Below are 25,756 nucleotides of genomic sequence, written 5' to 3'. Positions count from 1 at the left end.
TTTGGTGAGGGATAGACAGTAGACTTATTCTGCTTGATCCCTGACCGTGGAACGAGGAGCGAGGGGTGGAAGGCAGATTTCTGCTTAATGCAAGGTCATGCTTTTTAACAAGCAGAATTGTACACCACCATTGGCTGCCTTCAGAGGGGATGAGTTTCCAGCCTTTGAAGGAAGGTTCTTCAGTGGAGGGTCCCGCTCAGTTAGGGCTGACCTAGAATCCCAGTGGCCCTGGACATGGAGGACCAGTCTCATCTGGGATGCCTACTAACTGTGCAAGATACCCTGGGCAAGTCACTTGGGCTGAATGGCTCTACCTTAGCATCCCGGGATCGTCGTTGTCGGCGTAGTCGCTCAAAGAGTCTCTGATTTCAGCCTTTGAAGATATTCCTTCCCTTGGACAGTCTTAGCTCCCTCCTTCGCTAGCCTGCACCGTTCGCTTTAGGGACCCCGGGCCAGGGGGCTGGGGGAACTGGTGCACAATCTGAGACCCCCGAAGTCTTAGGGTGCTCCCCACCACTCACCTCGTTGTTGTAGACGGCGTAGACCAGGAAGATGTACAGCCCCTGGGAATACAACACAGAAGGGGACAGCGTCGTGACCTCGGCTCTGGGGCTCGGGAATCATCTAGCTGCCCTGGGGATGCCAGGGCCAGGGGCAGCAGGAGCCCAGGACGGACTCCCGCCGAGCACCCGCTCCCTTTTCCGCCGACGCGAGCGGTTCCTTTGGGAGATTTTGCCCTCTAGTGGCCACATGGTCAGAAACTCCGGCGGTTCAGGAATAACCTCCTCCTTCCTCCAGTCCTGAGGCACTGAGGGATGGAGCTGGGTTAGAGACTCCCTGGGATGTGCCCGCTGAACTAGAGTTCCAGGTCTGAAGTTCTAGATCCTAAATTCCGTTTTTGGGACCCTTCCAACATACTATGTTCTAAAGGAACTCCGTCAATTCTGAGTTCAAATCCAGCCTCCGCCTCTTACTACTTGTGTGACCCTCGGCAAGCTACGGAAGCTCTGTTTGCCTCAGTTTCTTCCATTGTAAAATGGGAATAAGGACAGCATCTACCTCAAAGGGCTTTCGAGAGGATCAAGTAAGAATATTTGTAAAGTGCTTTGCACCTATTGTTTTATTCAGTTGTGTCCAACTCTTTGTCACCCCTTTTGGGGTTTCTTGTCAAAGATACTAGAGTGGGGGGCAGCTGGGTGGCTCAGCAGATTGAGAGCCAAGCTTAGAGATGGGAGGTCCTGGGTTCAAATCTGGCCTCAGACACTTCCTAGTCGTGTGACCTTGGGCAAGTCACTTGACCCCCATTGCCTAGCTCTTCTGCCTTAGAACCAATACTGTTTTAGGGTTTTTTTTAACATTGCTCTTGCTAAATCCCTATAACAATACATGGTATTGATTCTAAGACAGAAGGTAAGGGTCATTAAAATTTTTTTAAATAAATAAATAAATAAACATGTAAAAGATACTGGAATGGCTTGCCATTTCCTTCTTCAGCTCATTTTACAGATGAGGAAACTGAGGTAAACAGGATTAAGTGACTTGCCTAAGGTCACACATCTAGTAAGTGTCTGAGGCTAGATTTGAACTCTGGGAAGATGGATCTTCCTGACTCCAGACCCAGCATTCTCTCCACTGCACATAACACATAGTAGGTGTTACCTTGCCCTATGTATTCCTCTAAAGCCCCATTCTGCCCCATAGTCTGTGTTCAAAAGCCCCTACCAACCCTAACTTTCTATATTCCATCACAATTTTATGTTTTAACGTTCTGAACTTGCCATTGCCTTCTGGGTCCATGAGAGACAGCACCAAGAGAGAAACGGAAATCCATGGAAACAGAAGCAAAGAGATGGAGAGCCCAGGAGAGCCAATGGTAGAGATGGGCAAGGGAGAGCCACACATGGAAGTGCAGAGGAGAGACTAGGGCAGGGAAGAGAGCCATGAGAGACTGAGCTAGACCAGAAACGGAGAGGCAGAAACAGAAATGGGGGCAGAGACAGACACACAAAAAGAGAGGGGGCTAGAAAGAGCGAGGAAGAGGCAGACACGCAGAGAGGAATGTGCATGAATTCAGACTGCATCAGGCAGAGGGAGAAATCTAGAGGGAGAGGAACTGGTCAGAGGCAAAGGAGGGCTATGGCAACCAGGGAGCTAAAGCCCATGTATAGGAGGAATGAGTGGGTACAGTGGCTGGGCCTGAAGTCAGGAAGCCTCATCTTCCTGAGTTCAAATCTGACCATAAGACTCTTACTGGCTAGGTGACCCTGGGCAGTCACTTAACCCTGTTTCCCTGACCAACTACAGTATCTCTGCCAAGAAAATTCCAAATGGCGTCACGAGGAATTGGACACGACTGAAAATGACTGAACAACAAAAACTGGGAATGAGTAGCTCTGGGGTGGAGCAGAAGAAATTGGGAGCAATCCTGAGTACTTTGTCTGCAGTCCACTTTCCACTGCCCCTCTCCACTGAATCCTGCTTCTCTGCTGAGCAAGAGCCTGGGAGATTTCCAAGAGAGATACCAGGGACAAGGAGAGACAGGTAGAGATAAGGAAAAAGAAACAGAGACACGGAGATGGACAGAGAAAGAGAGAAGGTCTGAGGAAGGAAGAGAGAGAAAACAAAGCCAGAGATAGGCAGGGAGAGAGGTCCCCATCAGTTCAGGGTGAATGAGTTTCAGATGTTTTCTTCTTCCCCAAGAAGAGACAAGGGTCAGTGGCTGGAAGCTGGACTGGATGGGGGAGGAGACTATCCCATAGATACTCCATGGAGTTAGTCCAGATGGAGTCTGCAACCCCTGGAAATGATGCCCGTGGAGCACGGGGGTGTGCGTGGGAAGCGCTTTGGGGGATGTAGCCCAACACTTCCTCAGACCTGGGCCAAGATGAATGTCCATCAGCCATGTACAGGACCTGGAAGCCGAGATCTGTGTCTCCCTCCCTCTTCCCACCTTCACCACATGGCTTCTTCTGGGATATCCATCCATCATCCCCTCCTGCCCTCACTCCAAGGACCCCACTGCTCCAGTGTTTGGGCTTCTCTGCCTTGTGGGGCAAGACCCCACAAGGATAATTCACACAGCTTTCCAGAGCAGTATGCTCTCTATTTCACAGATGAGGCTAGAAGAGAGCCAGAGACTCTTAAAGTTACACCACATGAAGCTAGGATCACATCATTATGTGTAGAGCTGGAAGGGACCTCAGAAGCCATCGACTCCAACTGAGGTCCAGAGAAGTGACATGACTTGTTCAAGGCCACACAGCCAGTAATTGTTAGGGCTGAGGGCTTAAATTCAGTTCCTCTGATTTGGCCAATTTTTCTCATTTCATAAAGAGGCAAAAGGGCAGGAGAAAGTGCAGAGTCCTGGATTTGGAACCAGAGGACCTGATTCAATTCAAAACAATAAACATCTGAATCTGAGTTTGAATCCCAGCTTTTTAACTTACTAATTGTATGACTTCGGGCAAGTAATCTATCTCAATTTCCCCATCTGTAAAATGAGAGTCAGACTGGGGGATGGCTTTTCAGTAACAAATCCTATGACTGCTCTGATTCTGGGTAAAGTGATTTTGTCACACCAGCATCAAACACCAATCCTGGAGTGTGGGTATTCTGCTTGGACTTCTGGGTCACCTTCTTGGACTTCTGGGACACCTTGAGCAGAGGAATGATAAGTAGGAAGTGTGGGGGGATCTGGGTGCCCAGGTAGACTGGACAATAGACCAGACCCAGCCCTGCTTTTCCTCCATTGTCTCCTGAGTGGGGGTACCTGGAAAGAGTTGAGGATGATGGACACATATGCCCAGGCCATGCTGAGGTGGGCCAGCATGCTGCCCAGCCACGTCAGGCCCAGAACTGGCAGCAGCACTAACACAGGCTTCACTGTTGCCCTGGGAGAAAAAAGGAAAAAGAGCCCCATCAGGACAGAAGCCGGTGATGAGGAAGGTAGAACATACCAGCGAATAGGTAGGTCCCTGCTCCCTCCCCCGTACCAAAAAAGACCAAGGATAGGGAAGGGTAACTGGAATCCTTCTGTCCTATCTTCCCATCATCCTATAAGAACAGCTGTATGGGGACAGTGGGTAGGCCAAATCTGGAGATGGAAGGTCCTGGGTTCAAATCTGATCTCAGACACTGCCTAGTTGTATGACTTTGGACAAGTCACTTAACCATAATTGCCTAACCTGTACTGCTTTTCTGCTTTGGAACTGATACTTAGTATTGATTCCAAGATGGAAGGTAAAGGTTTAAAAAAAAAAGAATAGCTGTACGATCATGTACAATTAACTTCCCCTTTCTCTGACTCAGTTTCTCCATATGTAAATTATACAGAGGGCAGAGGGTGAGGTGAGATTCAATTAGAATTGGAGGGCTCTGCACCTGAGGTTCATGAACTTAAATTTTTTTCATACCTATTTCAATATAATTGTTTTTCTTTGTAATTCTGTATATTTTAGTTTACATATTTAAAACACTACTCTGAAAAGGCATAATAATTATAAACATTCTGAGAATGGGGTAGCTTGGACAGAGGAATAAGAAGGAAGCAGGGGTTTGGGGTCCTGGGGAAGGCTGGTGAAACATCTGAGAAGGGGTCCATCTAGACTCTTTGGCTTCATGGCTAGGACTCAACCCAAGTCTTCTGATTCCAATTCAATGTACTTTTCACTAATAATAATGTCATTTCTACAATATTTTAATATTTGCAAAGCATATTGCATACATTGACTTATATGAGCCTCAAAACACTGAGGAATATAGATATTTTTATCTCCATTTTTTTTTCAGTTCAGGAAACAAGTTCACAGATGTTGTTTGTTGCCCATGTTCATCCAGCTAATGCTAGAAATGAGATTTGAAGCTAGGTGTTCCTGACTACCAGTCTAGCATTCTATCTTCTATGCCAACATGGATGCCCACAGATTCTAGGTTAGAAGTGCCCACCGACCTGAGTGTTCCTCCATCAAATTCAGGTTGTCAGTGAAAATTTGTCTTTGGCACCCAGTCCCACCAGGTGGTCTCTGTGACCCTCACCATATCTGGACTCCAATCTGCCTCTCCAGGCTATGTTGGGGGCTCAGCATCCTGGAACGTCGCCGGGCACTGGACACAGTGATTATCACCACTCGGAACAAGATGAAGGTATTCACCTGTGGGGCCAGATGCAGAGCAGACATGTTCTGCTTCTATTTATCCACATCTGGTCCTTCTTCCAGCTTTCCCCCTCGGTTCTATCACTCCCCATCAAGAACTACTAAAGTGGAACTAGACCCTCAGGTTCACTCCTATCTGCCCCTCTTGTCCTTTTGGTTCATATCCTCCTTTCCCTATTCTCGTTCCCCCAAACAACTGATCATTTTTCCTAGGACCTGCAGTTTTCCTGTTCCTAATCTAGTCCTCTAAAATCCTATCCCACTTCCCCTTGGGATCCGTTTTCTTTCTTTTCTTCTGCTCTAAGTTTTATCCCTGGTCCCTTGGATTCTCACCTTTCATCCTAATTCCCCAAACCCACTGCCACTCCCCATAGGATGCACCATTCTCATGGACTTCTTGGAACCTTCTCATTCAAGCTCCATTGAATATTATCTTCCTGTCTGACCTCAGCCATCCCCTGAGACTTTCCCTTGTTCCTGCCCTTTGCTCACAGTCAGTACAAAAAGGACAGGTCCTGCAAAGGCCCAGATGACCCCATTCCGCAAGCTCAGCCAGCAGTGGTGATCAGCCATGTAGCCATCAAAGGAAGAAGCCAGAGTGATACCTACAATGACCACTGGGAGACCTGCAAGAGAGGAAGGATGAACTCAAGACCAACAGAATATCAACCATCATTTCTCCAAATATTTGTTTGATAGTTTCAACACCCACATTTAGGGCCATCTCAGGTCTCACAGTCCTTCCCATCTTACTCATGGAACTCAAGTTAGGAGACCTGGTCAGAATCTGAGGTTGATCTGTACTTGGGTAAAGTCATTCCTTATAGCCGAGTCTCAGCTTACTGATTTATAAAATGGGGGCAACGGAGAACCTCCTATTTTACAAGGCTATGGGGACTCCATTTGGGGTTTTCTTGGCAGAGATACTGGAGTGATTTGAGATTTCTTTCTCCAGCCCATTTTACAGATAAAGAAGCTGAGGCAAATAGAGTTAAGTGACTCGCCCAGGGTCACACAGCTTGTTTGACCTCAGGAAGATGTCTTCCTGACTCAGCACTCTATTCACTGTACCACCTAACTGCATAATCCCCAGCAATGCCAGACCAAAACAGCTTCAGTTTTTCAGGCCAACCTCCTGCACCCTGGGGTTATCTCTTCTCCCTTTTCCTTGATGAAATGAGGAGAATGGTTCAAGCTGCAGTATGGGGAACTGAAAGTTTGCCTCTGGGTTGAGAGAGATCATCAGGGACAGGATTTGGGTATATGTAGTGATGGCTCCAATCCAGGCTCAAGATCAGAGGCAGTATGGATTCCTAATCCAGGGTGGATCATCAGGATTTAGAATTCAAAGAGACTTTAGAGATTCTTGACGCCCAGGAAGGTTAAGCAATTTCTCCAGGGCCACAAGGCAGTAAGTAGGAGGTCCAAGACTTGGTCCCAGGCATTGACCCCAAATCTGGCACTTTCCACAACATTTTGGTCCAAATATAGGCCTCCCTCTCACATAGGCTATATCCCTTAGATATTACTTGGGGCAAAAGTAATGGGGGACAGTCATCTTCTCCCCTCCCTCCCACCCCCTTTCCTTTGGGGGCCTCCTGGAACTTGGTCCTTACCCCAGCCTATCACGTAGTAAAATTTCATCCTCTGGCCCTCTCTCATGTTGACAGCTACGACCTTACTCCATAGCAGGAGGCCCTCCACCAGCATCCAGGTGAAGGCAGCCATGAAGAAGAGGTGCAGGAGGGCTGTCAGTACCATGCACATCACCTGGGACCAGGAAGGGCAAGCACAAAGGCTGGTGTATCACCATCCATGCTCTGAGCCATCTCAGGCACCACAGTCTCTCCTTCCTCACTCATGGAACTCAAGTTAGGAGAGCTGTGTCTGAGTCTGAGGCTCACCTGTACTCAGGAAAAGCCATTTCCTATACCTGAACCTCGGTTTTCTGCTCCATAAATGGGGACAACTGAGCACCTCCTACTTCACGAGGCTGTTTTGAGAGGAAAACATCTTTTAAATTGTAAGATGCTAGAGAAATGAGCAGTTAAGAGGCTAAAATGCTAAAGAAAGTAGAAGTTAAGGGCAGCATCAATCCATGGCTGAAAGAATGATTAATGGTGTGACATATGGAAAGAATACCAGAGATGGAAAAGACCTGGACTCAAGTCCTGTTTCTATCATTAATGATTAGTATTGGGAAAGCCACTTCATGTCTCTGAGATAAAATTTCATCAGGAAGATGGAGATGATGGATAATATTCTATACCATCTGCCTCAAAGGCAGTTGGGAGGACCAAAATAAGATCATATGTGAAGCATTTTGTAAAGCTCAAGATGATAGGTTAGAATTACTGTTAAAAATTGGTACCAACATTGGGAGGGTGGTTCACATGGTGGAGACTTAATCAATGTTTCTTAAGTGGCAGCTAGATGCCTCAGTGGAGAGAGCCAGCCTCAGAGATGGGAGGTCCTGGGTTCAAGGATGGCCTCAGATACTTCCTAGCTGTGCGATCCTGGGCAAGTTACTTAACCCCAATTGCCTAGATGTTACTACTCTTCTGCCCTGGAACCAATATTTAGCACTGATTCTAAGATGGAAGGTATGAATTAAAAAAAATGTTCATTAAGTAATAGATTGATTCACCAGAATGAATGGGACAGGAAAAGTCAGAAGACCTGGGCTTTAGTCTTGATTGCTCCTAATTCTATATGACCCTAGGTAAATCACTTTCCATTTCTGAGATTCATTTAGTTCTCTCAGTTTGCCTTCTTGGTGGTTTTGAAGTTCAGAGGGACCTCTGTACCTCTGAGGGTTCAGAGGTACAGAGGGAAGGAATGTCCTGGTTTGTGTTTTGGGGGTGAGGAGGAAATAGGATAGAGTTTACCAGCTTTATCCAGACCTTTTCCATCTTGATCCCTATTTGATGCAAGAGGAAACAGAGGAACAGGTTGGAAAGAATCCCCAATTTTACTTTATTGCAGACTTCCTAGGTGGAATTCCCAGAATGATTTGAAGGGGATCCAGGCCATCAACTCTGACGCACAAAAGGAATTCAAAGACATTTTGGAGCTATGATTTAGCTAATCTGAGTTTGGACTGAGTAGTTCTGGAAGAAATAGTTCTAAAGACGGAGTAAAACTGCCCAAAGGCATCTCCTCTTAGTCTGCTGGGACTCTAGAATCACAAAGGAGTTCAAGGCTGTCCCTTTACCTCTAATGGTCAATGTCAGAAAAGCAGCAAGTGATGTGTTACAGCTAGGGACCAGCAGATGGCAGCAGAGAGAGGAGTTGAGAGCAGTGTGTGATGACATCATCAGAGAGGACACTAACAGAGCCTGCAGTATCAGAGGCCTGCATTAAGAATAATAACTAACCCATATGTACCACTTACTATGTGCCAGGCACTGTGCTAAGTGCTTTTTAAATTTTTTAAAATTTATTTTGTAAACTCTTTACCTTCCATCTTAGAATCAATACTGTGTATTTGTTCCAAGGCAGAAGAGCAGTAAGGGCTAGACAATGGGATTAGTTAAGTGACTTGCCCAGGGTCACACAACTAGGAAGTATCTGAGGCCAGATTTGAACCCAGGACTGCCTATCTGTCTCTAGACCTGGCTCTCATTTCACAGAACTACCTACCTACTTGTCCCCCTAAGTGCCTTTTTATAAATATTTTCTCATTTGATCTTCCAATAAGCCTGCAGGGTAGATGCTATCACTGTCTAATTAACAGTTGAGGAAATGGTTAAATGGAGATTAGGTGACTTGACTTGGTCACATAGTGGTGTCTGAATCCAGATTTGAACTCAGAGCTTCCTAACTTGAGACCCAGTACTCTATCCACTGTGCCACCTAGCTGCTCCAGTTGCCTAGTGTACATAGGCTCCTCCATGTAATTTCTTTGTTGTTTGTGTAATCTTTCCCAATGATTATGCAGTAGCAGATGGGAGAGTGTGTATGGGGCAATTAAAAAAAACCATTAATTTTGTTCAGCTATCTGGTTAAATGTCTTTACTAATGTTGTACTGTCAGGTTAGCCCAGTACGAGAAAACACATTGTCTCATGACCCTTGGTTTTGAATGGATTGATACAGAACTGCTCTGGGACTCCAGATTTCTGCCTCTATGATGGAAACTCTCTGTACTGTTCCTTCTTCGCTTTCAGGGAGGTAATGAGGATGGAGAGGTGAGAAACGTTGTAGCCTTCTCTGTCTAGGCAGGACCCATCTTCCATGTTCTGACCTATAAGCACATCTATAGGATTTGGACTGCCCACCTTCTTGGCTTTTGCCCATTCGCTGAACATGAGAAGGGCTTCAGCAGCTGCTAGAGCAAAGATAAGGTTCTTGTGAACGGTGGTCCTTTCAGACTGTGGGAGCCTGGGAAAGACAGAAGAAAAGAGGTGAGGGAGAAGGGAAGAAGGAAGGAAGAAGATGAGAGGGAAGAAGAGAGAAAGAGGTAAAAAAGGAAGAGATAATGAGGAAAAGGAGGTGAGGAGGATAAGGAGATGAGAAGGAAAAGATGAGGGAGAAGGGTGAGTGGAAGAGAGATGAGGATGAAGAAAAGGAAGATGAGATGGGGGAGGAAGAAGAAATGAGGAGGAGGTAGAGGAAGAATTGGCAGTGTGAGAAGAGTGAAGATGGGAAGAAGAGAAGGAAGGAAAACAAGCTGAGCTACCAATTTTCTTTCCCAAAACCTTATCTGAGTACAAAGTCCCCATGACCTCTTCCCACCTTTAGCTGGAATAAAGTTAGAGCTCTGGTCATTAAGTACAGCTAGGCAATGGGGTCAAATTGGAGAGAGCATTTGCACATTTCTTTCCCTGAAGATGTTTGAGAAGGGAGTCACACAAGCCCTGGGGGTCTCTAGGGTAGGTTTCATCAGGTAGCTGAGAACTCCTTACCCAACAGCCAGGAAAAGGATGAAGGTGGTGATGAGGGCACAAAAAGACACGCCGCAGCCAATGAAAGAAAGGGTTTTCAGCACAGACTCCTCCTCAGAGCTCCTCTGTGTGGAAAAATGAACAAGGCAAACCACATGGAGATCGGTGGTCTTTCTGACCTTTTGTTCTGCCTAGATTGGGATGACCAGTTGGACCAAGTCACTTCCCCTGTCTGCCTGTTGGTTCTTCAAAGTGAGGAGGGTGCATTAGATGGCATTTAAGTTTCCTTACAGTTTGGATATTGTATGTTTTGAGCTCCTTCCCAGTTCTAACAATTTGCATTCCCATGTCTCTTCCAACTCTAATATCCCTCTTCTTTCTGTCTTTCTCCCACTACCCTTCCTCTCCAACCTCTCCTCAACTTTTCATTATTACTGATGATGATGATGATAATAATAATAGCAGTTGGCATTTCTGTAGCACATTAAAGTTAGCAAAGTGCTTGGCATATTATCTCATTTGATCCTCACAATAACCCTAGGAGTCAGGTGCTATTATTTTCCTTACTTTACAGATGTGGAAACTGAGGCCCATTCTAGGAAAATGACTTTGACAAGATCACCTAGTTAGTAGCCTAAGGTAGGATTTAAATTCAGGTCTTCCAGATTCCAAGTCCTATATTCTAAGCACTATGCCATCTCACAGTTTCTGGGACTGATTTAGCTGAATGTGCCCTCCTCTCCCTTTCCCTGACCCACCTGGAGATCATACACCTGTAAGAGGATGGCAAAGTTGGTGCTATGGTTGCAGAAACAGGATGTAGATTCTTGGTGCTGAGCAATCACTGAACATCCTTTGGTGGACCAGGAGCCTCCAGCCCCTTCAGGGCTGGCATAGGGAGAAGAAAACAGAGGTCCTTGAATTAGAATGAGCTCACATTGCCTGCACCCCCCCCCCCAAGCGAAGTGGGGATGAGATCACTGCTTCCATGCTGGATTCTAATCCTGCCACCAACTTGATATCTGACCTTGACAGGATCATTTTCCATTCAGTTCTTCCTTATCTGTAAAATGGGAGTGATCATACTTATTCTACTTGGACCACAAGGGTCCTATCAGGAGAAACTCAGTGTGGGTTGCTTCTCTCTGAGACAGGATTGGGTGGTGGGACAGTGGGGGTGCAATAGATACAGTGTTGGGTTTGAAGTCATAAAGACCTTGGTTCAAATCCTGTTTCAGATACCTTTTATCTGTGTGATCCTGGGCAAATCATTCAACTTCTGAATCAGGTTCCTCATTTGTAAAATGAGGATAATAATAGCACCCAGGAGCACAATTCCTCCCAGGGCTGTTGTGAGGGTCAAATAAGATAATATTTGCATTTTTCAAAAAGCTCTTACCTTCTGTCTTGTATCAGTTCCAAGGCAGAAGAGCAGTAAGGGCTAGGTAATCGGGCTAGGTGAACCCAGGACCTCTCATTTCTAGGCTTGCTACTCTATCCACTGAGCCCTCTAGGGGCCCCCAAATAATGTCATATTTGTTACATGCTTAGGATAGCGCCTGGCACATAGTAGGTGCTTAATAAACATTTGTTTCCTTTTTCCCCTCCCTCTGTCCCTTCCTTTCTTCCTTCTTTGTTTCTAAGGTATTACCCTATAACTCTGATATGGAATGCTGCCTATATTCTCAGATAAGATTGCTCCATCCATTTGATTTTCTTTAACCTTTTCTTTGTCACAAAGAGAGAATTTGAGGGGGAAGTGATGTCTCAGAAATGACCCTGGATGTGAATTCCAAGGACCTGAAGTTTAAATCTTGGCTTTGTCATTCTTGGGACCTGGGTCAAGCTTGAAGGAAAGGAAGCATAGTACAGAGGAATGCATGCTGGACCTGGAGTCAAAGGACCTGGGTTCAAATCTTGCTTTTAGCAAAGACTACCTAATTAACATTGGGCAGTTCCCTACATCTCTCTGGGCCTCAGTTTTTTTACCCAGAAAAGAAAGGTCCCTTCTGACTCCATCCTCTGTAAGCTCAAACATTAGTTTTTTTAAAAAGTACCAAATAGTTGTAAGGTTTTATCCATGGTTAATTATCACGGTATTGTGAGATTTAAAATGATTGAGGTTTTAAACTGTAGTGATTAAAATAGTGGAAGATATAAATTGTGATAGATATAAGGGAGGGTGAGTAAATTTGACCGCAGAAAATATGTTTCACTACAGTGTCTTGGTTTTTAAATCAAATATAAGGTGGTTACCAGGGAAATACTCCCAATTATTCAAATACCCAATGGGTTTTATAGAGATTTTTAATTAATAATATAATGAGGAATTAGAGAGAGAAAGAGTAGGAAAGGAATAATTATGAAGGGCCGCAAGCCAATATGGCCTAGACCTGAGTCTTAAGAGAGAGAATCAGTCAGTCAGTCTTTTAACACTCACCACAAGGTCTGCCTAAACAAGGATTCTAGTGACACTAGGCCAGCTCCATCTCAGCTGACTTCACCAGAGAGAGCTCCAGCGAGAGACTGTTCCAAAGGGCCTCTCTCCAGAGCCTCCAGAGGGACAGAGTCCCCTTAGAGGAGCTCCAGCGAGACCTCCTTAGAGATTGTCCTCCAAGAGCTTCCCTTCTCCAGAGCCTCTCTCAAGAGATTCTTCCCAAGCGGTCCTCATGAGAGATCCTCCAAAAGGAATTCCTCCAAAAGGATTTCTCCAAAAGGATATACCATCAAGAGATTCTGCTTTTTCTTATATAGGGGTTTTTCTCCCATGTCACCTCCCCTAAGTCCCTACATCTACCAATCACTGCAGACACTTTCCAAAGGACTGCCCATCTAAATTCCTGCTAAGTCGGCCAATCTCCTCAGTAAGTCTGAATCAGAAAAAATGCTGCTGTGTCGACCAATCTCCTCAGTAAGTCTGAACAAGAGAAAACACAGCTGAGTCAACTAATCTCATCAAGAGAAAACTTGCCCAACCCCTTTAGGTACCTAGCATCCCATTGTATCAATTCTAAAAACAGGCCTGGCTCAAAGAACTCCTTGCCCCACCATAAGCATGAATCCAAGTACTTTGTTTAGCAAGGAGTTTTCTGCCCTAAAGCATTCTTAAGTACGGGTGGAATAGAGGTCCTCCCATTTCTGATCCTGGCGAGTACTCACATCAAAATGGGGAATGTTTCTCAGTAGGGAATTTGAGGATTCCTTAATGTGGAATAAAATTTTTAACATTCATAAGTCTGTGAAATTTTAAGGTTCACAATATTATTATTGTTGTTGAGTGTCTTACTCTTCCTGACCCTATTTGGGGTTTCCTTGGCAAAAATTCTGGAATTTCTTGCTATTTTCTTCTCCAATTCATTTTCTGGATAAAGAAACTGAGGCAAACAGGGTTAAATGACTTGTCCAGGGTCATACAGCTAGTAAGTGTCTAAGGTCACATTTAAACTCAGGAAATTGAGTTTTCTTGATTCCAAGCTAAGTTCTCTTAACTACAGCATCACCTAGCTGCCTCACTATTACTATAGCTGGACTTTTATGGGGTTTAGGTACCTGATGGACAAAGCCCCCTCTTATAAGGAACCCTGGATCACTTAGAGCAGAACTTAGTCAACTTTTTTGAGTAACAGACACCTTTTACAGTCTGGTGAAGCCTACTGACCCACTTAGAGTAAGTTAGGAGGTGCTGAATCTGGAGTCAGGAAGACCTGAGTTCAAATTTGGCCTTAGATACTAGCTCTATGACCCTGAGCAAATCACTTAACTCTGTCTCCTTTTCTCAATTTCCTCATCTGTAAAATAAGGATAATTTAGCACAGTGCCCGGCACATAGTAGGTACTTTCCTTCTTTCCTGTCTTCCTTCTCAGAAAAATGTTTTAAAATGCTTAAGAAGATAATAGGATTGCAAAAGAAACCAATTACATGTAAATAGCATTATCAAAATATTAAAAGAGCAAGTTTATAGATGGTGGGTTGAGAATTTTTGATTGGACACCAACTTGAGAGACTGAACTAAAACATTCCTCAGTTCTGCATCCTCTACTATGGTTAGAAGGAAAGGGCAGGAGATTTTATCACCAAGATTAATTATAACCTCTTTGAACCCTGTTTTTTTTATTTGTAAAAAAATAAGAATAAGAATGTTTGGTCCTCCTCTGTCAGGTGGGGTTATTCTGAAGATCTCTAGGAAGTCACAATATTAAATCATCAACATCATCATTTCAAGGATCTCCATTATTACTGGTGTTGAATGTTTCCTTCCCTCCTCTGATGTTGACTGGAGCCTCCCAACAATTTAGTAGATTGATCTATAAATCCCTAAGCATTTACTGAATGCCTATTATGGGTCAAGTGCTGTCCTAGGTGCTGAGGATCCAGAAAGAAACAGACCCCAGAGTCTAGGAGCTAGCATTCTAGCCAGGGGATAATAGACGATCTTCTTGGATTACAGTGGCCCCCAAACATTTACCCTAGAATGGCTCACTTTCTCAAGGCTTATTCAGGCTGATCCTTGGGCAATGGATCCTGGACCTGTTGCAAGGCCTATCCTAAAAAATCTTTCCTGCATAGCAAGGCCTTCCAGGACCAAAGCAGCAGGATATTTAAGAACTTAGGGTCTCCACCTGAGAATGAGGCATTTCTGACATAATGCCTATGAAGGACTGATGATGGGTTGCTTGCATTTATTTATATAGCACTTTACAATTACAATCATTCTCACATTGGCAAAATTAAGGGCTTCCATTTTTATAAAGCTTGATTATTTTTCTAGTGATGGATGAAAAATCTATAAGAAGAATCATTTCCAGGAACAATAATATAATAGATGCAGAATTGTAAACACTTTAGTGCTAGGAGGGAATTTTGATACCATCTATTCCAACCAATTAATTTTATATAGAAGAAAACTTAAGGGCTAGAGAAGGAAAGAGACTTGCTCATGGTTACCAAGTTGGTAAATTACAGTCAAAATTTGAACCCAGGTATTATTCCTTGAAGTCTTGGGTTTTTTTATTCTCCAAACTTATAAATATTCTTAATATTGTAAATTCTTAAAATGTACAGAAAGAGAAATAGTGTTCCTTGGCCACTGGAGAATCTTGATGTCAGATTAATTGTTATTTGAATGGTTTCCAAACAATATTCTCCCAGGCCTCATGGATCAAAGACATTAGTGTTTAGCTATCATAGAAGAGACCCTCTTTCCACATAATTATCTTTGATAGTAGAGTCAGTCTTAATTATAGTACTGCTACTGGGTGAAGAGTGAGGATCCAAAAAGATGTATATTCACAAAGGATCTTTGATTCACCAGAGTAGAGTCACTGGACTATGTGTGTACACATGTGTGTATATATGCAAATATATTTGAATGTTCACATGTGTGTTTATGTGTGTGTAGTTACATATCTGGCCATGTCTCCAAATATCCATATATTCTCATTTTAAAGAATCATTTTACAATCTTCCTCTGCTTTCTACAATACATAAAATACACCTATACACAGTATAGGTATATCATTTATGTATAGTATACATGTATGTAGATATAGATATGATGGCTATTTATCTAGTTTGAAGGTACATGAGGCAGGCAACAGTCCCTCAATCCATCACTCCAGGACATTCCCTCCTATCCCAACAACAACCCTTCAATAATATGGAGGGGAAGGGCTTGACATTCCCTTTTATCACACTCCCCTCAACCAAGAGGAAGGAGCCATGTTCCCTTCTCCAACCCAACCTGCTCCCTTGAAAATCAGTAGGAATTTTTAAAAAGAAAAAAAACCCAAAAGAAAAATCAGAAAGTCAGAACAATATTTAAATATGAAAACCCAGCCGGTATGTATGGAGTAGGAGAAGATACAGGTTTTTAACGGGCTGGAGGGGGCAGGAGTATTCCCCAGCCTTCACACGGGGAGATGGGGGAGGAGGCTTGGGGGTCCAAGGCTCATATAGCGATTGTGCCAGACTCACCTAACTCCTTGTTGGTCTAGATCTGCCCATGAGATTCAGAGTGATGGAAGGTAGGAAAGAGCAATCAAATTTAACGAGATGAAATCAGTGGCAATCGGTGTCCAATTCTATATTGGGGTCTCAAAACTAAACTCAGTAATGGAAAAGGGAAGATATGGCCAGACAACAGTTGATATGAGTAAGAACTAGGGGTGTTGGAGCCTAGAAAGCTCCATGTGGGTGTTAATGGGTGTCATCGGGGTGACATGTCAGGCAAGAAAGCTAATGGAACCATTGATTTCAATATAGGATTTTTCTGTTCAGTACTCGGGTGGTGATCGTACCTCTCCTCTCTCTCCTGGTCAGACCACAAGGGGAATATTATGTTCAATTCTGGGTCCCACATACCCAGAAGGACATTGACAAATCGGGCGTAGCCAGGGGACAGTGACCAAGATGGTGAGAGGTTTAGAGAGCCAACGCCTGTGAACATTCGCACCTTGGAAACAGGCAAATCCTACAAATCAGGATGGCATTTTTTGTTTGTTGATTGTCCAGATTTAAGAAAGCAAAGGGAAAATGTTGATAATGCAGATGAAACTTGAGAGTATGTTGTGCTAGCTGCTAAACATTTACCTGCATAGTCCTGCTAGAAACTATACTATATCCTAGACCCTGGTTTTAGAATCTGGGAGGGAAAAAAGACTTAAAAAGGACAGCATAGCTACCATTAAGTATTTGAAGGGTCATCCTATGGGAGAGCAATTGAACTCATTCTGCTTGGCCTCAGAGGGCAGAATTACAATGGACTGGTGCGTGTTATGGCAAACCATCTCTTGGCTTGATGACAGTAAGTAGTGGCTGCCCCACTTTAGGAGGTAGTGGCCAGAGGCCACTTTTGGGCACAGGCCAGATAACTTTTTTATTTCATTTTTTTAGATTGTAAAGGACATTTTTGTTCACACGTTGGTTGGACTTAAATCTGTGACTTTTGGAAACTAGGCTGTTTTGAGTCCACTGACAGTGTTTCCTTTCCAGACTGGCCAGAGGAGGTCACTGTAGTATTGCTAATAACATGATTCTTGGCTGTATCACTTTCAGTTCTGCAGAGTCACTGACTCATGGAAGGGACCATCAGAGATCATCCAAGACAAAATGAAAAGAAATTGAGGGGGTGTAAATGCCCACCGCCACGTAGCTAGTGTGGGTGAGAACTGTGACTGGAAAGCATGCCTACTCCTGTGCCCTGCTGCCTCATGAGCCTCAGAACCACCCTGTGAGGTAGGTGGGGGGCGTTATAAGGGAATGAGCAGGAGCTGCTGAAAAGGCAGACGCAGGGAGGTTCCAGAATTCTGGAGAAGTGGCAGGACTGTCTTCTCCTAACAGACAGTGAAGCAGGAGGTGGATGGAGTTTGTCTAGTCTCCTAGGGTGGACCTGGTGAACTAGCTATTCTCTCTCCTGTGGCTTCCTTGTGATCCAACCTGATCCTGTGTATCCTGTGCAGGAATATCTCACATATTCCTGCAGAGCTGCTTGAGACACCTAAAGCTGTCTGTCAGTGAGATCTTCCCTTTGATCCCTGTTCCTGCTTACCTTCCAACCTTACTGCCTCTTATCATCATCTAAGGAGGGGTTTTGGGTTAGTGAAGTGTATTTTATTATAGGAACTGGGACTTTTAGGTAGAGGTAACTGTCAGTGAAGGTACTCATCTTTCTGAGGTTAGCAACTAGATTTGGTGGGAGGCTTATTTATATTCTTTAGTTTAGATACCCCAAACCCCTTTCCACCCTTCCCTTAGTTATTAAACCCAAACTGTCCTGTGATTATATATTGTCTGTATTCATTAACTCAGGGTCAGGCTATGCCTGCCCTGGGCTGGTCTACTCTTCCCAAACCAGATTACTGGTCCTAAAATACCATCCACGAAACCTACAATTATCCCAAATAGTTATACAAGTGTCAATTTAGGTATTTTGGTTTACTATTTCAGGAAGAACCATGACCTCCATTAAAAAAAATTCTTAGCTTCCATCTTAGAAGCAATATTGTACATCATGGTTTCCAAGGCAGAAGATTGGAAAGGACTAGGCAGTGAGGGTTAAGTGACTTACCCAGGGTCACACAGCTGGGAAGTGTCTGCATGATCTCCATCTTGCATATGGGAAAGACAAGGCTCACCGAGTTGAAATGACTTCCCCCCACCCCCGAAGCTGTAAGTGGAGGAATCCCAACTCCTAATTCTAAGTAAGTCCACTGTTAATTATCCCAGGACTGCATAAATAAAGGAGAAAGATAAGAGATGAGAAAGGAAGGGACCAATCACACATTCAGGGACCCTCATGTGCTTAGGAATCTCCTTATTTTTTTCTTACCCCCAAGATCAAACCTGGATGGGGTATAATGTTTCCTGTCAGGGAAAGCCTCACTTTTGAGCAGACTCAAAGAATTTAGAACTTAAGGGCCAGTAGACATCATGAATGGCTGGCTGGATAAATAAATGGATAGATGAATGAATAATTTAATAAATGGATGGATGAATGGGTAGATGTATGAATGGATAGACTAATAAATGAATGGATGAATAAATAAATGAATGGAAAAATATTTAAGTGCTTACTATGTGTCGAGCACTGGGCTAAGTAAGCAATGGAGACAAAGAGCCTTTGCTTTTAAGGAGCTCATATTCTTATATGTGGGGAAGACAATGCATTAAGATGGTTCAAATACATTCTCACTAAAAAATGAACACCCATTTCTTCAGCACTTTAAGGTTTCCAGAGTGCTTTCCTCACAATAACCTAGTTAGTGCTAGCATTTTAACATCCATTTTACAGATGAGGAAACTAAAGCTCAGAGGGCTGACTTGCCTCAGATTGCCTATGGTACAATAGACAGAATGTGGGATTTGGAATATTCAGAGGAGCTGAGTTCTAATGCAGCTGCTATAACTTACCCATGTGCCCTTAGACAATTCTCTTAACATTATCTAACCCAGGAGTTCTTAATCTAGAGTCAGTGAACTTGGAATTTTTAACATTTTGATAGTTGTATTTTACTGTAAATGGTTTCCTTTGTGATCCTGATTTTATATTATGCATTTTAAAATATTATTCTGAGAAGGAATACATAGGATTCACCAAAGGGTCTATAACACAAAAACAGATTAAGAACCTCTCATCCATTCCAGCTTCCTCATTTCAACAGATGAGGAAACTGAGGCTCTGAAAGATTAAGTCATTGCGCACAAGGTCACCCAAGTGTTAAGAAGCAGGACCAGGATTCACAGTCAGGTCCTTGGACTCTAGATCTAATGGTATTGCCCTCTTTCCTCCTCCCTCATTTCCCTCCTTCCCCTAGGTAAAGGATTCTTCCCTCTTTCACTGCTCCACCCTCTGTTTCCCAAGAAATCTTGGACTACAGCTGCTTTCTCCTGAATCAAGGCTCTCTCACCTGGTGCTGAAATTCCAGAAGGCACAGACAGGCTCCACGAGTTTATCTGAAAACCCCTGCAGGGAAAGAAAAGGCAAGAAGGGAAGGGTAGAGAGAGAGTTCACCTGCCTCCTAATCCGTCACGGAGTCTTTGCGAGGCACCAGGCTGATGACACACAGACAAAAATGAAGTAGTCCCTGCCCTCAAATAGCTTGTAATCTACAGGAGCCTACAGCATGTAGACATATAACTGTCTGTAAAAGTATGAAACAAATAAAGGTTACTTTCTGGAGGGAGGCTCTAGGAGCTTGGGGGGATTTGGAAAGACCAAATGTAGAAGGTCATGCTGGAGCTGAATTCTGAAGGAAATGAAGGCTTTTGAGAGGGTGGAGGTGAGGAGAGGGCATTCCAGGCAAGGGGACTAACATGTTCAAAGACATAGAGATGGGAAATGGACTCTCATGTGTGAGCAACAGCAGGAAAGCTTATTTGATTGGGAGGGGTAGTAATGTGTAATAAGCCTGGAAAGGTATTAGGGAACCCTAGGATGAAAGGGCTTTAAATAACAGTAAAGTCTGCATGAGATCCTTAGAGAGAAGAGGGAGCCATTGAAGGTCTAGTGGCAGCGTTCTTCATTTACAGAACAAAAGAGCAGAAACAAAAACAATGAATGCCAGGGATGGAGGAAAGAGTCAGAAACTCACAAGGGGAATTATGATTACAAGTGCTAAAGCTCTACATGGCTCTTAGTGTTTAAGAAGGGAGAACAGTTTAAATCTCAAATAAAATTCCAACTAAAAAGAATAATTGCCCTTTCTTTAGCAATTCAGAAAATTTTCTTTGAAATAACCCTGGGAAGTAAGTAATACTAATAGATTTTATAGATAAGGAAACTGAGGCACATAGTGCTTAAGTGACTTGAATTAGATTGCAATACTGGATTTGGAGTCAGAGGAGCTGGATTCAACTTCTGGTTCTACTCCTACAATCTATGTGACATTAGCTAAGTGAGTTAACCTTTCTGGGTCTCAGTTTCCTCATCTATGAAACAATGGGGTTAGACTAGAGAATCCCTTTCAGCTCAAAAAATATGATCCTGTGATCTATCATATCATATCAGTCATAACTTGAACTCAGAGTCTTCTGACTCTAGATCCAGGCTCTTAAAACACCCCACCATGAAGTCTCTCCAAAAACTGCTCAGATTTTAATATGGTACTTGAAGATATACAAAGCACTTTTCCCACAATAACCCAGAGAGACAGGTAATCTACAAACAAATTATAATCCTCATTTTAGGGACTTCAGGAATCTGAGGTTGACTTGCCTAAAATCACACAGCTAATATCAGAATATGGCCTGTGTGACACTAGGCAAGTTACTTGTTTTCCCCCCTTTCAATTAAATTTTATTTTATTTTCAACTCCAAATTATTGTCCTTCCTCCTCCCACCCATTAAGAAGGCAAGAAAAACAAGGCCCCTTATGAATATGTGTGGTCATGCAAAACAAATTCCTATATTAGCCATATCTAAAAAGAAAAAATAAAGGTAAATAAAGAGAAGAAAATATATTTAAATCTAAGTCTATCATTTCTATCTGGAGGTAGATAGCATGCTTCATCATGAGTCCTTCCAAGTTGTTGATTGTTGTATTGATGAGTTACTAAGTCTTTCTCAAAGGTGATTTCCTTTATAACATTGCTATTTCTCGAAAAATTGTTCTGCTGGTTCAGCTCATTTCAATTTGCATCAATTCATACAAATCTTCCCAGGTTTTTCTGAAATCATTCCCTTCATTATGGCTTAAAGTACAGTAGTATTCCATCACATTCATTTAACTTACTCATCCATTCCCCAGTTGATGGGCATCCCCCAAGTTTCCAATTTTCTGTTGCCACAGAAAAAGCTACTATAAATCTTTTTTGTTTCTGTGGACTTTTTTCCTTGCTTTGGTCTCTTAGGGGTACAGAAAATCAAATGCCCCCAGCTAATTAGCTTAGATGGGAAGCTGAAGAGCAGGAGATGATCTGAATCAGTATGGGAAAGTTCATAAGATGATCCATGTAGACCATGAAGGGCATGTTTAGAGGAAGGCCTTGAATCTACGTCTTCCTGAAACCAAGGTTGGTTTTCTATTCCCTGCCCTTTTTGTTTTATTTATTCAATAGTTTTATGTTTCTTGCTATTTATTAAAAAAAGCAAATAAATGAAACATTTCTCTGCCTCTTAGAGCTTCTCATTGAGCTCAATTTTTTTTGCTACTGGAATGAACAGGGGAGGAAGAAGAAAGTATCTTTTTCTAAGGCTGAGGACCAGGATCTATGTTTCTAATAGAGCTGTCACCATGGATGCCACCCACTCCACCTTACCTGGGCCTGGTGTAGAAGATGGTAATGAACAGCTGTGCTGATCTCCTGGAGGTGTCCCAGAATTGTGGATGAGATGATGGCTGACCCTACCTGGGTGCTTAGGTACCTAGAAACAAATTGGGGAATCTGTTGAAATGGAAAGAACCTTTATGTAAGAGGTGGGAGCCACAAGTTTGTGAGGTGAACTAGCTCAAACTCATCACCCTCTTAGGTGCCTATTTTCTAATTCTAGCTCTTATATTTATTATTGGTGTGTCAGTAAATTCTATCACCTCTCTTATTTCTGACATAAATGACCTCTGAGGTCTCTTTCCTGCTTAATAAAATGATGGAGTTGTGTTAAATCACATCCATCCTTCCTTCCTTCCTTCCTTCCTTCCTTCCTTCCTTCCTTCCTTCCTTCCTTCCTTCCTTCCTTCCTTCCTTCCTTCCTTCCTTCCTTCCTTCCTTCCTTCTTCTTCTTCTTCTTCTTCTTCTTCTTCTTCTTCTTCTTCTTCTTCTTCTTCTTCTTCTTCTTCTTCTTCTTCTTCTTCTTCTTCTTCTTCTTCTTCTTCTTCTTCTTCTTCTTCTTCTTCTTCTTCTTCTTCTTCTTCTTCTTCTTCTCTCTCTTCTCTCTCTCTCTCTCTCTCTCTCTCTCTCTCTCTCTCTCTCTCTCTCTCTCTCTCTCTCTCTCTCTCTCTTTCCTTTTTTTCCTTGGAATTGATACTAATTAATGTTTCTAAGGCAGAAGAGTGATAATGGCTAGACAACTGGAGTTAAGTGACTTGCTCAGGATTACACAGCTAAGAAGTGTCTGAACCAGGTTTGAATCCGGGTCCTCCAAACTTCAGATGTGGCTTTATATCCACTGAGCCACTTAGCTGCCCCTAGATCATTTCTAAAGGCCTTTCAAGCTAGGATATTCTATGTTCTAAGGCTCCTTCCAGCTCTAACACTATGCTTTGTGGCTCCTTCCAGCTCTAACATTCTATATTCTAAGGACCTTTCTAGTTCTAGCCTGTGATTTGGGTTCTAACATTCTAGGTATTGAGATTCCTTTTAGCTCCAACATTCTGTTTTAAAGTTCTTTCCATATTTATCAGTTAACCAAGCAAATTTTTTTTAAGGGTTTACTGTATTTTTGGCACTATGCTAGGCCTTGGAGATACAAAGGCAAAAAATGAACCTGTCCCTGACCTCAAGAACTTACATTCTTTGGGGGGGGGGGTTGTAGCTAGGGAATTTGCAAGGTTGATCGACAGCCCTCAAACCAAGATTCTACAGAGCTGGCTGGGTCAGGATTCTAAGACACTTAGGCAGCTGGGAAACCGTCTCTCTGAAGCTGGGATTCAGACAGAGAGGCTGTGTATCAGAGTCTCTCTGAAGCTGCTTGACTTGGATTATTCTCAAGAAAAAGGTTGAGTGTGAGTTCCCCATTCACTGGACAGATGTGATTTGGGTGTGAACTTCCTCCCTTTCTGGATCTTGTAAGGACCCTACATCTAGATTCTTCAGTCTGACCCTACCAAGGACTCTGGAGTGTGTGACAATCTGGGCCCCTTTTGGACTTCATCTTTTATTTACTCTTCAGATAGATAGTTTAAGCTTAGATTAGAAAAGCTTAGTGAGTTAAATATCTGGGTGGGTTACAGTAAATTGGGCCTTCAACCCCTGTCATTTCTTTATCCTTTTATTTAGTTAATAAAACTGTTTTATAAATTTGTGTGAACCCTTCCTTAAAGCCTTCCCTTCCTCCAAATCCTCATATAACTAGGGGTGTGTGTGTGTGTGGGAGAGATGTACACCTATAAGCACACACAAATATACTCAAAATTAATGCATAGTCATTTTAGTGAGGGAGAGGCACCAGAGGCTTGGGCCATTAGGAAGCGTCTCTTGTAGGTGGTGGCATTTAAGCTAAATCTATGTTCTGTGATTCTATTTTCTTTCTCCACCTTTGCCCCTCTCCTCCCCTCCATCAATCAATCCTTCTCTGGGAAAAAGGCATCCACAATGATCAGGATGTTTTGGTGCCTAGAAGCTGCCACCCAGTAGGACCCAAGGAGAAAAGATCTCACTTACTTTTGCCTTTCATCAGCTTTGGAGCCATCTTGAGTGAGGACCTTGTCACTTTCCTGCCCTTCCCACCCCAAGGTGTGCTGGAGGGCACTGTACGCAAACCAGGTGTTGATCACAGTGACTTTGGAGAGACCTGGGCAGATGGGAAACTTCCATGGTTTAGACATTCTCTTCAGATGACCATCCCACTCAGCCCTAGAGCCTCAACCATTCTCTGCCCCAGTTCACTTAGACCAATGACTATATTTCTTTGTAACCATCTAGTCTCCCAACTCAGAGCTGGTCTTCCCTCTCATATTGAGGAGGAAGGAGGGCATTAGAGCAGAAGACATATCATTCCCCTGAGACTGGGGTACTCAAAGAGAGGGACTCGATATCGCCCCCCCCCTCTAGATTGCATATGAACTTAAACATATTAACATTATTATGCTTTATTAATATTGTCTATGTTCCTATTACCATTTTGTTGTTGCTGTTCACTTATTTCAACTGTCTGACTCTTCATGACCCCCAAGTGGAGTTTTCTTGGCAAAGACCCTGGAGTGGTTTGCCATTTCCTTCTCCAGCTTATACAGACTGAGGAACTGGGGCAAACAGGGTTAAGTGACTTACCCAAGGTCACATAGCTAGTAAGTGTCTGAGGGTCAGATTTGAACTCAGGAAGAGGAATCCATCCACTGTGCCACTTTGCTGTCCTTCATTTTAACATTATCTGTATTCTATTGTATTTTTATTTCTAAAAATTTAACATTATTTGTATTCCATTGTATTTTTATTTCTAAAAATTTCTCCCAGTTAAAATTTTAAAGAAACCTTATCTTCTGTCTTAGAATCTTATCTTCTGTCTTAGAATCAATACTAAAATTGGTTCCAAGGCAGAAGAACTATAAGGGCTAGACAACTGAAGATAAGTGGACCTGTCCAGGGTCACACAAATAGGAAATATCTGAGGCCATATTTGAACCCAGGACTTTCCTGCTCTGGGCCTGGCTCTCTATCCACTGAGACAGTTACATTTTAATCTGGTTTGGGCTACACTTGGTAGTGTGGTAATGACCTATTGCCACAAGTTTGACAGCTCGGCCTAAAAGCATCTGAAGGGTGGGAGGAATTCCTTGAGTTTTCTTCTCTCTGAAATTTTAGAGGAGAAACTGAGGCCTAAAATGGAGAAGAGTCTAAAGCCTTTCGGCCTCTATTCTCACAGACAGGGTAGATCAGGGTCATCTCCCAGAGCTCACCTATCCCTTGAAGTCTTCTCACTTCCTCAAAGGGTACTTGGATATATTCTGGCCTTCCTGGAATCTCTAATAAATCACCACTGGCCAAGTCTCTCAGGTTCAGGCTTCGTACTTTGATGCCTGGAAAAAGAGAAAGACCTCAAAGCTAAAGAATTCCCCGGGCTCAGGGGGGTTGGACCTTCTTGTTTTTAGACTTAGGTGCTCTCCCCTAAATGGAATCATCTTAACCCTTTGGCCCATGGGCCAACCCTACAGGTTCTTCTGCAGACGTCCTCCTCCCTGGGCTTGGGCCAGTGAGGCAGTAGAAGTATTCTAAAACTCGATATAGCAAAGGTTCATGACTGAGACTGTGAACTGTGAGGCAGATCACAGCCCTTGTCTGCAGTGCCTTAGTTGAAGAGTCTTCATTTATTGCTGTGGCCCATGTTCTGGTGATGAGACTAACATCTCTAGATTGGTCCTCTAATGAAAGGCATCTACTTTATCGCTGGGCCTATTCACCAAGTCTTTCCTGATGGTAATTGAATTGATCCACAAGCATTTATTAAGTTCATACATGTATAGGAAAATGCCAGGCACTGGAAACATTAAGAAAAAAAATAGTTCCTGCCCTCATGAAGCTTACATTCTACAAGAAAGAGACAACGTTTGCATGTATAAAATTTCT

General features: G+C 43.2%; 1 protein-coding gene across 1 annotated transcript in view; it reads right to left on the bottom strand.

Annotated features, from left to right (window-relative positions):
• Positions 1–25,756, bottom strand: part of ADGRD2 (adhesion G protein-coupled receptor D2) — a 73,714-nt gene that overhangs the window by 11,491 nt on the left and 36,467 nt on the right. The window contains exons 10-21 of the mRNA XM_056816912.1: positions 25,090–25,209; positions 23,855–23,984; positions 21,794–21,899; positions 19,444–19,499; positions 10,797–10,926; positions 10,060–10,163; positions 9,433–9,535; positions 6,770–6,923; positions 5,646–5,779; positions 5,035–5,150; positions 3,770–3,890; positions 522–563 (exon numbers count right to left, since the gene is read on the bottom strand). Of these exons, the coding sequence (XP_056672890.1) occupies positions 522–563; positions 3,770–3,890; positions 5,035–5,150; positions 5,646–5,779; positions 6,770–6,923; positions 9,433–9,535; positions 10,060–10,163; positions 10,797–10,926; positions 19,444–19,499; positions 21,794–21,899; positions 23,855–23,984; positions 25,090–25,209 (1,316 nt within the window). The remainder of the gene's footprint in view (positions 1–521; positions 564–3,769; positions 3,891–5,034; positions 5,151–5,645; positions 5,780–6,769; positions 6,924–9,432; positions 9,536–10,059; positions 10,164–10,796; positions 10,927–19,443; positions 19,500–21,793; positions 21,900–23,854; positions 23,985–25,089; positions 25,210–25,756) is intronic.

This window comes from Monodelphis domestica, chromosome 1 (genome assembly GCF_027887165.1).
Source record: "Monodelphis domestica isolate mMonDom1 chromosome 1, mMonDom1.pri, whole genome shotgun sequence".
NCBI lineage: Eukaryota > Metazoa > Chordata > Mammalia > Didelphimorphia > Didelphidae > Monodelphis > Monodelphis domestica.
Note: the sequence above shows the minus strand (reverse complement) of the source record. Positions and strands in the feature narration are given on the sequence as shown.